This window comes from Struthio camelus, chromosome 5, assembly GCF_040807025.1.
Source record: "Struthio camelus isolate bStrCam1 chromosome 5, bStrCam1.hap1, whole genome shotgun sequence".
Lineage (NCBI taxonomy): Eukaryota > Metazoa > Chordata > Aves > Struthioniformes > Struthionidae > Struthio > Struthio camelus.
In genome coordinates, this window is record NC_090946.1 from 69,560,273 (window position 1) to 69,574,973 (window position 14,701).

Below are 14,701 nucleotides of genomic sequence, written 5' to 3' on the forward strand. Positions count from 1 at the left end.
AAAAACTATCACTTCTCTTCAACTCCCATTCAAATGGTAGTACAAGAAAATAAACTTTGGTTTACTTAGCATCATATCAGTCTCCTACTGTGTTGAGTATTAGCATTGGGTCTGACTGAAGAGGATAATCCACTTTGTAATTTAGTTAAATTACTAATTTTAACAAAGATAAGTCCCCTGTATAATTTTGCAGTGCTTAAAGAATACATCCTTTGAGCATTCCATTCTAAGAAACATCAGCTTGGTATCATATTTTAAATTTATGGAACATTTATAACTGCTGTTATATCAGGAAAAATATTAAATCTGCACAATAAGTATAAACTTTAAATGAGGAAGTGTACTTGTAAGTGCATGACGATCTCCTGATGTCTACTGAGGCACTCACTTCCACAAAAGGCAGACAACATCCATAGGGATAAACTCAACTGCTCCAGAAAGTGCAACTCAGTTAAAAACAAAAATAAAAATAACCAATAGAAAAGCAAACAAAAAATATCTCCACACTATTGGCTGTAAAAGTAGATGCTTATCTACATTCTCAACCAGGAGAGTGGTTGAGAATCCTATCTTTCAAAAAAAATGTCTTAGAAGATCATAATGCTAATAAGAGAACATATTATTCCTCCCAAATGTGATTTAAACTCTGCAGAAACAAATTTTGTTGAGTGTTGGCATATAGGCTTTGAAGAATATCTCTGTTTCTCTAGAGGAAAGAGGGCATTTAAGCTCATATAACAGAAATCCAAACCATTCAGAAATTAAAATAAATTAATACCTACTGGTTAGTAGGCCTTAACAATGAATGTCCAAAGAAAGATGACATTCACATCCAAAAAAACAAAAACAAAAAATCTGTTTTATCCTGTCTGTCCTCCTCCAAATTTAAAACAATTCTAATGAGAAAGCAAAGTTTACAGTTCTGAAATTGTTAGCTTATACCCGAGAGTCACTTAAACATATGCAAAGCCTCCAAAATACTAAACCATATATTCTGATTGCAAGAGATAACAGACACTGCAAGTGGGATGTGCCTGTATTTTCATCCAAGCCAGCACAGTCCAGTTGGGCACCTGGTGGCTGAATCTGGCCCACAGGATGCCTCCATATGGCCTGCCACCTTTTCCTTGGAGGAGATAGGGAACAGCTGTTTGAGGAGCAATGCTGCCCAAACAGCCAAACACCTCCTCCTGTGTCCGGCTGGCTCAGCGCCCAGAGCTGTCATGTTCTGGGGCAGGCGAGGAAGGACTGGGGGAAGAAGGAAGCAGACCTCCTACCCATGCAAGGCCTTGAGCTGTTAATTTGCCTGAGACAGACAGATAATCCAGCAAAGCCCCTAGCTGCTTCTGTGGTGGAGACGGGCAGCCACAGGAATGGTCGTTATCATTGCCAAGAGTGGGATATACCAGAAATGACATAGAAAATAAGAATTTGGCCCATGTGTGCAAAGTTTAAACCACATTACAGTAGATACACTAAGTGTTACAGTATAAGCATGAATACAGTCAATATTCAGCTTGCTGCCAGCAAAACAGACTAATACATCATTTTGGCCCTCATAAAGAAGAAAAAAAACCAGAAAGGCAGAAATATATTCCATTATTAACTAGCTATTGATCTATTGCTGATCAAGGGGCCCACTTCAGGTAGTGAAATTCGGACAAAGCAAATCTAAATAGCAACACTTATTTTTTTAAGTGCTCAGCTAATGAAATTTTAACTCTCTCATTAAGCTGACGTTTATAATAAACAAGCAAATAAAAAATGAAAGATGTTACAGAGTTTACAACTGCACCATCTTTTTTCCAGTCATTTTTGAGAGTAACGCTGACATTACTTCTAAAAAAGCTATTTGATTGGTATGCCAATTAAGTGGGGGGGGGGGGGGGGTGGAAGGGGGAACTTACCTGGCGCATGATCAAAATTATATTCTGCCTCCAAATACATTTGCTTTTGACTGCTTATTAGTTGAACTCTTTAGAAACATTACAATATACATTATCTAGCATACATAAACAGCCTTCGAGCAGGTTGAATAGTTTAGAGCACTTTAAAAGGTAGAATAGTGGGGTAGCATTGGTGGGGTGGTATCTTAGGCCAAGAAAGATCAGACATTCTACCTCACACCGCTCTGGAAAATTATACACTTACTGTAATAATACTGATTAGGAACAGTGTAAGAAATAACATTAGAGTGTCATAAACCATATTTAAAGTACCACAGCTTCAAACACCGGGGTCAAAATTATATCCAGCTACTGCAGAGTAAGAAACGCAATGCCAGATTTTAAAGATGCTATAACATTATTTTGAGATCTAGAACTTAACGGTGCTTTAAAATTTCCCTCCTAAAATAATATTCCAGTGCCCAACAGCTAATAAGTGGATTTTGGAATTTCACTCCCACTAAATCAATTAGTCAAATTTGGTATGAATAATAAATCAAATTTAGTTTCCAATTAAAAGGGATTACAACCTCCAGGAGATTAAGTTCTCTCTCCAATAGTGCAAACAAACTGATCAAAATATCCTTGACATATTACTGCAAGGCTTGCATTCACAATGAGACTAAAATAACACGTTAAAAAGCACCATATATAGTGATCTATCAATCAATCAATACACATTGGTAGGAAAACCAGTAGGAAAGCGTTCCTGTGGAAAACTCAGGATACTATACAGATTACACATACTATTTAAAAGTATTAATATGACTTCTACCAAACAGATTCTGTAAAAAATTGTATGTGATTCAATTTAGATGTAGCTATTAAAATGCATAGTGCTGCAGGTTCTTTTAAGAACAAATGCTAATTTTCTTTGGTTTATTATATGTTTGACAAAAAGGCACTGTTACAAGCTACTTAAAACATCCTGTTACTGCTTCAGGGATGTAGGTTCAAGCAGTAGGGATTTTGACCATTTTTCAATTCAACCTACCAATTAGACAAGTGACGTGTAGCCTTCCCTATAGCGGACCTGAGCTTGACAGACAGCTAACTTGCTCTATTTTTAAGGTCCCCTTCAGAAAAACCCACAATCCCCCAACAGTCCAGAGACTACAGGCTGAAAACACTGTGTCTAAATCAGTGCCTAACTGCCATCCTGGACCGTTCTGCAAAACTGATCCTCTCTCCCAGGGTACCAGAGACAGCCACACGTTAATATTCGTGGCACCACTGCCTAGCGTGCCCCTGAATGCAGCAGGCTAGCACAACATGAAAGTTGTCCTTTAGTGAGGCAGCTAGTAACAGCCTCTACTACACTTGGGGAAAAGACACGACACTGCTTCAGACTTTTAGTGTCCAAAATGATTAAATAGCGTTCTGGCATTTCTACCCGCTATAAGAGCATTCCTTGTCTGGATGTCTTGTTTGAATCTACAAAAACTTCTCTGTAGAAGACTACAAACAGGCACCCAGGTGCAGGTGGGAGGAAAAGTCAAGCAGGAAAACCACTGCATATTCTTTTTAAAAAAGGGTTCAAACTTTGTTTTATTTTCTTTAGGAATATAATCTCACAGTGAATGTCTGTAAACTATATGGCTCCCTCTTGTGCTTATTATACCACATTTCAGTGTAGAAAAAAAAATTCAACATTAAACCATAAACATTCGGGCTCTGTTCGCCCTTCGCCACACATGCGATGCCCATAAATGTTAATGGAAGTTACACGCCTACCTTCCAGGGAGAAGAAAACCCTGCAGTTTACAAAACTTCTCTTTGGAAGAAACTACAAAAACATCTTAAAATTAGAAGTCTACCATGAGGAAAGTACTCTTTTGACTATTCGCTGTATTTTGATAGCGATGCAGAATCCAAATACTCCTTTAAAGTCAAGTTTGTAAGAACTTTTAGCTCTTAACTATTTTTTAGTTATCAAATTACACACATTTAGAAAGGTGTCAGTGTGGTGTATAGAGCCTGGCTAACATGCTCAAGGGTTTATTTTTGTCTGCTCAACATCACACCTGTTTTTGCTTTTCAAACCAGACTACAGCCTAGCTTACAACAGCTGTGAAATGCATGAATCCGCCCCTTCTTCACGTGTATCCAGACTAATCACTTTGAGAAAGAGTTAGAACCGCAGCGTTCAGAGAAAAGCACCATTGTGCAGAAGCTAGGGAAATAAAACAGACCCGCACTAGGCAAACAATATTTAAATCTGCATACGTTATAAGAATCAAAATTATTTTAATAACAGCCTAGTAATCCTACGCTATAAAGAAAATTAAGCGTTCTGGTTAATGATTTGTTAACCCTTTTATTCCCTCTGGTCATAAGAGGTGTTTTACAGACTAAAAACGCTGCAGTAGAAGTATTTTGATTTCCCCAATACTCTTTTTTAGTGTCTTCAAACATCATCAAAACACTCTGTATTTCAAGATGCCGCATGTTCTACTTTCTGCGGTTGAATAGCCAGCAAGAAACTAAATAAAGTTAGCAGCCTGTTTTGTATTACAAAAAGTACATTTGTAAATTTAAAAAATTGGTCCGCATGCCTGAAGCAGTATCAAAATCCTAGTCACATACGCCAGCTTTCATGAAAATATTTATGCTAAAGCAGTAACAGCACTGAATGAAATGATGGCATACAAAAAACTAATGTTCACTTTCACATATCCTTCCCCTCCCCCCTTCATTTACATGATGAGATTTTCTCTCCCCACTCTTCTTCTCGATATACTCAAGAACTTCCAAAATTATTACCTTTAGCACTAGTACTTTTCAGGTCAACTTTGCTCACAGAATGATTTGAGCACACGCAAGATGATACCAAAATTCATTTCAGCTTTTCTAAATAATGAAAGATGGCATGTTGTTTTAGCAGAGGAAAGAGGCATTTGTTTTTTTCCTCTGCACTTCCCCCCTCCCAACTATTTCACAAATTACAAGCTCTTTTTTTGAAAGCAAAAACAAAAAATGAATTTATAAAACACACTATAAACAGAAGACACTGTGACAAAGTTAACACGGATCTTTAGCACTCACGTTCTCTGACCAATTATAATGGTATAAATAACTCATTGATTAACATGCATCTTGTATTATTTGTTATACTGGTATCAACGTTACCACTGCTAAGATTAAGGTTAAGCACTGTTCCACGTGGTAAACCAAAATTTCCCTTTTAAGAAAACACATACAGCCCCCCACATACAGCCATTGTATGTTGCCACTGCAGCACACAACAGCAGAAATAGCAAAGAAATGAAGTAAAGAACTGAGAAACAGTCTAAATCCCCAAATAATTTACGATACAATTTTGGAGAAGTCACTTAAGCTGCATCTACAGAAGTAAAGGGTTTTGTGCAATACAGTTAGAGCTGTAACCCTTCCAGTGTCAATGCAACTTTTATCAGCAATAAACATATTATTTTGCTAGTTTAGTTACGGTAAGGATTCTGCTTGTAGAACTGTTCCATAAAAACCTTAATAACCTTAATTCTTTAAAAAAATTATCATCATCCTTTCCAAAAAACAACAGCTATTTTTCAATGCCACATGAAGTATTATGATTACCAAATCCTGACTTGTTCAACTGTGTAGAAAAAGAACTTTGATCCCAACCACATCCTATTTTGAAATAAGCAGATGAGGCTTCACTGAATATTTCAAAGGAGTTTTCTGTACCAAGATTAGAAATACTTATGGGATCTTTTCAGTTTTTAAAACTTATTTCCATGAGTTTGCAAAAAGATTAATAATAGCAATCTAGTACATTCCTTTGGCACTCTTGGAGCCAGCTGTGCTACAGAGCTTCCTAATGTGACATTTACTGAACACTAGTAAATAAACATGCAGCTGAATTTATGGTTACCTGGCAGCACTGAAAGCACGACACCAAACAACTGGAACACACCAGAAATTTACCTAATAGTTAATCACAGCTCAAAAAAAAAAAAAAAATCCAACTAACAAAAAAAACCATAGTGACACGTAAACTACACTCATACAAATAAATGACTCCTGTTTGATCTACCCGCATGCCCATCTTCAACGTTAAAAAGCACCTAAATTATACAAGAACATAAAACAACAAATAATGCATTCCTTAGGAGGCTCTCAAGCAAAAAAAATCCAGTCTGGATTTTAGACCACAAGCGGCCAGAACCTAAATTTTAACAATTCCTGCAAAAGGCAACAGTACAGTACTAAATCCCTTCTTGGGTGCTCTAATGCAAAAGCTCAAAGAGAACAGTGCCATCTATTGAAACGTGACTTCCATGGTTTCCCACTGCTGCGACCAAACCAAACAGAAACAGCCTAAATCGTATCAGACGCTGATACAACTCAGTCTGAGAGTTCTTCCTCCATGAGGTACTAGAACGTTTCTATGTAAATGCAAATATACAATGGAATACAATAGTGCAGAGTATTAAAGGCTTGTTATGTACAGCAAATCACCACAACCAGTGTTCTGAAGACAGTTTGCTCCTAAAGTCATCTCATGTATATTATTTTCTTTGCTCAAACTGTAGCTTTTCTTACCCTAACCTAGTCAACAGGATGGCTTTCAAAGCTGAATGTAAGTTATTTTAGTGAGACATTACTTTCATCATATTAGATTAAATTCTACAAAAATGATTTTTGATTGGCTTTAAGAAATAACAAGAGAAATAGCGTGTATTCACCATCCTTAAACAGATTTTATGACACATAAAACTTATAGAAACATACATTTTAATATTTTTGTCAAACATTTAAGCTACTTTTCACATAATAGCTATCTCATGCTCCAACTAATATTATACCACGGCATTTTATATAGATTCTTTAGTGGTACTTGTATAACCTTAATATCAGTTTACAGGTACTCATCAACCACTGAGAAGAGGTTCTGAAATATGGGTGTCAGAACCCCATGTGCCATTCTGAATCTCAGCAAAGCTGTACTTCAGCTTTTTTAAAGTAATGTTCTGATTATACAAGCTCCCACGTGTAACATTACCACTGCAGGATTAGTTAATGAAATGATGGAACTAGTCATAGTAATAGCTTAGCTATCTGAATAAGCATTGTAAAGAACGTGAATAGTAGTTGGCAGAATTGCATAACATGTTACGCAATATTCTTTAAAAACAGTAGAACTAATCAGGGATAAAAAGCTGCTCTAAAGGAATAAAACGTAGTAGTTCTGTTTGCTCAGATAGTATTGTTTTAGAAAAAAGTGAAAAGCTGGCAGGCCAAGTGGGAACTGCTAGCCTAGAACAGTACAGGGCAAGAAAGGAGAGTTACCTCTACTATCCTTCCCTGAATTAACACACCTGGATATGAGAACACTGTTCTTTCCTGACATAAAAGCTACTTTTCATACTCCTTGCCTCAAAATGAAAGCATCTTACTTAATATTTACCCAGTATCTTCAATGACTTGAGTTTTCAGAAAGTATCACTGCATTCATCAAGTGCTCAAAATATCTGGGAAATTAACACTGTCTCATACGTACATACGAAGTTCTTTAAATAGCAAGCAGCTGAGCAAAATAATTTAACTTTTGTTGTTAACTTAAAATAGTTAATATGAAATTCTGATAGCATTGGATGAGAATAGAATTGCTGTGTATCTTCTGACCTTCCGTATTTTCTGCCAAGAAACATCTCCAGATCACATACTTCTGGTCAAAATTCAGTACATAGTCATATGTTCTTCAGACAGACTTGCCAAAAAACAGCTTTTGATGTTTGGGTATTGAGCACTACATTGACGACAACACATCACCATTCACCTGCAACACCCGTTACGTCTGGATGTCCGTCAAAGTAATAGTTCTACCTCAGAAACTCAATTTAAATCATTATTTCAGAAGCATGGTGAAAAATTAATCTGTCTCAAGTCTACATATGCTACAATTGTTACCAGATAGGTTTAGCTATGTATTTAAAAGCAATCAAAATTCTTACTAAGTTAAAGAGAACGGAAAGCCACAGTCATTAGAAGTACAACATATACATTTTTTCTGTGGCAATTAGAAATTATAATTTTACTTTGTTTATTGTAAACTATAAATTTTTCATACCATTATAGACACATAGTTTCTAGGAGATCTCTGGAGGTCATCTAGCCCAACTTCCTGCAGGCAAACTTCTGCAGTCTGGCTACCACTAGGTAGCTGAAAACAATAATTGGATCACTGCTTACCTCCTTTTCTCCAGGCTGAACAAATACCACTCCCTCAGCCTCTCCTTGCATGGCTAAAGGGCTGAAGCACATGACATCTTAGTAGCCCTTCTCTGAACTCACTCCAGTTTGTCAACATCTCTCTTGCACTGGGGGGGCCAAAAACTGTGCAGTACTCCAGAAGCCTCAACAGTGCGAAATGGAGGGGAGTAATCATTTTTCCTTAAGATATTAAATACACTCTTATAATATGCCTGCTGAACTGTGAAATTTTAACAGTAGTCAAAAACCAGTAGCAAATCAATTTAATGATTTAAACTTTTCCAGTGTCTATAACAGCAATACATTTCGTCTATTATTTGGCAGCATTGTTTTCACACCTTCCTCAATAAGCATCATGAGAACAACATATGTTTCATACTACATTTAAGATGCTTACCTGAATAACTTTGTAGAAATAGGCATACTGTCGAGCTGTGTTTTTATATTGGCTGAAAACATCATGTATGGCCTGAGTTGACTGAAGATATTGCACTTCATCTTCTTCAAAATAGAGCGGAGTGTCATATTCGTTGGGGAGAGTTTGAATGTAGGGCAGCCAGAAAGAGTTAGGGTTCGCTCGCTCGCAAAGAAGATGGAATGCCAATGTTATGTTGCCCATGGCTTGAAGAATCCGATCTTGAGAATACAGGGATCCTGAATTAACCCACAAAGATGAGGCATTAAATTAATTGCCTGGGAAAACATCTTCCTAGATTTATTTTAAAAGGATAAGAGGAAATAAAAATAGCTTTTCATATTCCTAATGCATTTGGCTGCTCATGTTGCGTTATGCTGCAAGCAAGTTATTTGATACCTAAGTGCTTCGTACAATTGCATGGTGGAAAAACATGAAGAAAGTAAAACAATACTCTCAGCATCTCTCTATATAGAGCACCTTATTTTCAAGCATTTAACAAGCTACACAAAATGTATTCAAAATAACACATACACTTCTGGAAGATATTAAGCATACACAGCCAGAGACAAAAAAGAAAATTAAATTCTTTCCACTGATGTTTCAAGCTTCCAGCTATTCCAAACCCAGATGCGAAGCAAGTTCTGTGGTAAAGGAGATGAGCTAAAAAAAATAAAGCCTCCTATTGAATGATCCCACACATATCAAATTCTTGCTTATGAATTTCTTTAAGCTCTTACCTAATACTGAATTTTTAGCTGATTCAACTGTCATCAACAGTTTTCTCGGAACCCACAGAAACAACTCTTCAGCCTACAGAAAGGAAAAAAACATATCGAGGGTCCTTTAGCATTTATAAGATATACCAAATGTCTTAAATATATGAACATCATCTTTAAATTACAGGTTTTCTTCATTCCCTTTTTAATCAAAATTCTTCCTCCTCTTCCATTGCAAACTAAACAAATAAGCTACAAAAATGCTTTTATATTGTGGTACCAAATGCCACAATCTGCATTATACAAAGCTTAAAACAAAAGATACCTAGATTGCAAAATGAAGTGCTTAAGTTCGGTAGTGCTAACATGGAGGTTCTCCACACAACCTCAAATCCATCCAATGCACCACATCCATTACATTGCCATTATGTGATCAAATATCTTCTCTTTTTCACGTTATGTGTCCATTCTTCATTTAGAAGAGCTGTTCAAGACTTTTATCCTTATCAATTGGTAGTGCTAGTTTTATTAACTGCAGTCTACCAAAGCCCTAAAATGAACATAACACGCTCATATTCTCACATACATTCTACAACAGCCGACTGCCTCATTTTAATCCCTGTTTTGCAGATGAGAAGTAGCCTTGAAAAACAGCCTCAAAAGCTTACCTTTTAATAGCTAGCTAATTGTGCGTCTGTACTCCCACCTGATGGTCAAAAGACTTTTTACAAATATTAGGTATTTTTCTTTTTTCAATTCACAGAAAAATAAATGTTACAAATACTTTTATGAGGCCAAAATAACACTGATTTAAAAGAAGGGATATGAAAGAAGAGGAGACGAGGCTAAGTAGTTAGAAAATATGAACGAGAAGGCTACCCCAATGGGGGCGGAGGACTCTAGTTATCAGGATAACCGCAGAGAAAAAGCGACTGATTAAAAATTCACAGCAAAATAATATTCAATTTCTATGAATAATTTTATTTCTCAAGTATACAGTTTAGGGAGTTTTATAACGGCACTTTCATTAACATTCAAAAGGGGGAACACAAGAAAATGAGCACTTCAGAGCTCTGCAGCTACATTCTAAACACGATTTTCTACTCTACTCAAAAGTTCACATGCTCACCTTTATCTCTCTTGTTGCTTTCAGACCAAACCCCTCTTCTTCAAAGTTAGCTATTTCAAAACCCTCCGTGGATGCTCCATTTTCAGTAGCCCACTTTATCAAATCAGGGAAATAGTCATCTCTTTTCCCATCGAAGACAACAGACAAACCTATGTACACAGTTTATTAAAAAACAAATGCAGGAATAAGAGGATTTAGAAAGATAAAAAGTTTAATATAAACGCAGAAAACTGCAAAACATAACTATCTTCCAGCAGTTCTATTTTGAAGAAGCTGAGTCAAAACTGGTCTTTGTTAAGTGTTATTCGATAGCCTATAACTGTCATACCTCATTTTCATCAACTTAAACATTCTGCCAAATTGGCTCACCAGTCATCTTAAAAAAAATCGGCCATCTAAACTGGGTTGTGAAGAAGTGTGAAGCTCTCCTCCCCCTTTCCCTTTTAAATAAGCTATGAGTGCAAATATTTACCAGCTTAATATTGATGATAAATGCAATCCTGACAAGCTAATATAGACAACAAGGAGAAATTTTAGTAGCAGGCTGTAATTTCATTAATTCAGTACTGGAACTGATGATAAACAGATTTCAACCTGTCCTCCTTAGGCATTTAGCTTTCTCCTGTAGCATATGGATCTACTAAAGTCTAAACAATAATTATGACCGATGATCCTCCTAACATTACAGAGCTCTCTCAAATTGTTTAAGCTTTACTTCTCCAATAGGAATGTGGTCTCCCAGTGAAATCTCAGTTGTCATTCATTTCCTCAGCTTTCACTTTAACTTTCATCTGATTTGAACTCAAGCATTATGGTTCTCAGTAATTAGTTTGGCTATACTCAGTCAGCTCTGTCTGTACCTCTTTCCCCTATTTCCTGGTCAATATAAACTCTAATGTCAGATCATGTTAAAAGTGTTCAAAAAAAATCCCTGAAACGCTCAGGCCTTTTTATAAGTAGCCATATGTGATCAGCAAGTTGCTTACATCCAAAAATACACCAGCTAAGTATAGATCATGAATACATCTGTTATTAAAAAGGTTTTAGAAAAGTAGTTTTAGGATATTTGAAAGAAATCTTTTCAGTATTTCCATCCCCACAACAAATAAAATCTGTAGTTTACATGACAGTGCAACTATCATCTAAAGCTACATTCTTTGTATATTGGCAGAAACGGTGAAGTATTTTTGACTGCACTGGGAATCTAGTGTGCTCTCCCCCCCCCTTTTTTTTTTTAATTAAAGATGGCATTTCCCCTTTATTTGAGATTCATTTTAGTATGTTATTTTTTGTAGAATATATTTAGAGCCAAGGCCTCACACATGCAGTCAGACTAGCTACGTAACTTCTACAGAACTTGGCAGGTGTTTATACTGTCCAGGACTGTTCTTTTTATTTCCAACATTTACTACTGTATAAGGCTACTTGGAAGCTTTTAAAATGCAGCCTGCATTTGGAATTGTTCTCTAAGCATCTCTGAAATACTATTTCTGTTCCTCATATATGATGCAGGCCAACACTTCCCACATTTTTAAATTTTTTTCCAAATTAAAAAGAACAGCTCCTTTAAACTACATGCACTATTTATTTCTATGGTGAACAAAATATAGCTATACTGATGAAAATCTGTATTGCAAAGTTAGCTTAATTTAACATTTTGCTAAGAAGTCAAATGAAGAAAAGTTTTAGAAATTATATGTACTCAGCTTTCAAATTAAGATTTTTCTCTAATCAAGACCAATTTAGTTCATGTTCTCCAACCCAGCGTTCTACTCAAGAAAAGCACAGAAGTATGATTCTTTGAGCAATATACTAATTTGTACATCTTAAAGTTCCCCACAGCAATTTATATTCTCTTTGCTAATTGTTTAAAGTTTTTATTAAGCTAGAAAACTACATATAATATAAAATAGTATGTTCTGTTCAAAAATAGTTTCGAAAGACACCCTTTGTATTTATACTCACAATGTACGTAAGAATGTTATATTAAAACGCATTTGTATATCAGCAGTACTGTGGTGAGTAGGTTTTGCATATTCCATGGCAAAACCTATACCTAGTTAACATAATATTGTTACACAAATTCTGCTTCTTTTGCAAGCAGCCATTTTCCTCATAGATGGTTCGATCTCTCTGGCACAGCAGAAGGATACCGTGAATAGCCCAATCCTAACACTAAATCTGTTCTTGTTAACCTGAGTTGTTTTACCATAATACATGTATTATATCATAAAAACAAGGGTATATAACACAAGATTATATAAGTTATGGGTGAGCAAAACAATGAATCAAGTTCACCTCTACACAGCTGCATGACGCAGTCACTCAAACAGTACCATTCATACTTTGCCCATGCCCTCTGCCAATAGCTGCTGTTTAGAGGTTTACAAATCCTTTTATGAAGTAAGGTTTTATGTATTAGTCAATATATACTAAAAACACATGTTAAAAGCACATTTCAAACCTCTGAGTCTAGTCTGCTTCTGCTTCTTGAAGCAAGTACATCATATAGCTTGTTTTATCAAAGCATTCAAGTTCAATTTTAAACGCAATTTGGCTTTTTTGCCTTTCCTACGTAAGTACCAGAGTAAAAAGAATTGTTCAAAGATATTTTCAAGTATTTCCAGCTCTAATCTATCCACGCCCTGGTTAAAAAGTTACTCATCTGCCAATAAAATATAATGGCGATAAGAGATTAATTATACTAAAATTAAATGGAAGGTATTTTTAAGAACTTACTTCCAAAGAAAAACAAAACTAATAGGGGAATAAAGTATAAACAACAGATCACTGAGTTATTACAGATTATATTGAAAGAAAATTGTTCTGATCTAAAAAATAAGTACACCTTAAGCTTAGGAAAATCAGTGATAAAACTCCAAATTAACTGTGATACCATACACATTTATTTATTTTAATTATGTACTTGATTTATAAGAGTAACTTTCATTACCTGATTTATTTTGTACATTTATACATTTTTATTTTGTCATAATTTGATTTCATTATGTTGAATGCAGAAACTGTTGCCATGTCCAGTAAAGTGTTCAGGTCAAAATTAAATGTTGACAAAATTCAGTTCAAACCATGCCGATTTATAGAGGCAGAGGGTCAGACTACATGATCAAAAAGGCCTATTATTCTCAAATAATTTTTATTTCTAGTCCTCAAGATTGTCACCTCAGCAAAATCTCAGGATGTCTCTTTGGTTTATCATACAAAACTATCATAGGATCATTTTTCTGTGACGTTTATCAATAAGTACGTATATTCAAACGGTTAGTATCAGCAGTTAAGCCCATTAGAATATTTAAGAAACATCTGCAAGTACAAAAAGCAAGCACAGGTCAGAGAGCTAGTATTTTTGTCCCAAAACAACAGGATTGCATAATATTTATAATATAACAGCGAAAAATATTTTTCTTTACACAATCAACAACTTTTCAAGCAAACCTGAGCTGAACCACCTTTATCTTATGATCAGTTTTTTACATTTACCTTTTTGTTTTTTGCGAATTTTCTCAACAAGCGAACGAATCTGCACATATTCTTCCCATTCCTTACCAGGACCCGGGGTAGGACTGCTGCATTCTGGAAATAAAAATGCCAAAATTGAAATGTTCTCTTTAATATAATATATATTTTTAACATCAGAGAAAGGGTCATGATTTCATGGTAACTTTAACCAAACCTTAGTATTACATGTCCTTCAAATATGTTTACATAGTAAATGTTATGATCTCCATTGTTATACACATCTCATTGTTTGACATATAATAGAGACTTTTGAAATTTTAACAGTATAACTTGCCCCAAGTTATTTTGCTCTTATTCATTTCTTATTCTTTCAGATATAAGACAGACCAAAAGGAAAAAAAAAAAGGTAAAAAACCAGAAATAGAAGTAGACAGTCTCAAAGATGAAACAAACACCAGTGTTTTCAATAATCCAAGCAAAACATTCTGCTTACATTAGCCTGCTTGCCATCATGCTTACTGTAACAAAAGCAAATGATACATCAGCAATGCTTAAGCAGGGCAACTGAGAAATTGACTGGTACATGCATTTGACCTGCCTATGTCAATACAGTGTTAAGATGTACGTATACTGGAAGGACAAGCAAAAGAACATGTAGCCAAGCTTTAGCTTTAGATCATATCCACAATGTCTCAAACAATGCTCTCGATGCCAGGGTGTGCACTTCTTGATCTGAGCTGCACGAATCTAAGTGGCCAGGTGAAGACTGCTTTACACAACTGATTTGAAAACCTTTGCA

General features: G+C 35.6%; 1 protein-coding gene across 5 annotated transcripts in view; it reads right to left on the minus strand.

The window, feature by feature from the left end:
• The window catches only part of SETD3 (SET domain containing 3, actin N3(tau)-histidine methyltransferase), a 66,415-nt gene that overhangs the window by 23,098 nt on the left and 28,616 nt on the right, over positions 1-14,701 (minus strand). For all 5 annotated transcript variants that reach the window (XM_068946997.1, XM_068946999.1, XM_068946998.1 and 2 more), the window contains 4 exons: positions 13,924-14,016; positions 10,426-10,574; positions 9,318-9,390; positions 8,560-8,816 (listed from right to left, as the gene is read on the minus strand). In XM_068946997.1, coding sequence (XP_068803098.1) covers positions 8,560-8,816; positions 9,318-9,390; positions 10,426-10,574; positions 13,924-14,016 — 572 coding nt within the window. The remainder of the gene's footprint in view (positions 1-8,559; positions 8,817-9,317; positions 9,391-10,425; positions 10,575-13,923; positions 14,017-14,701) is intronic.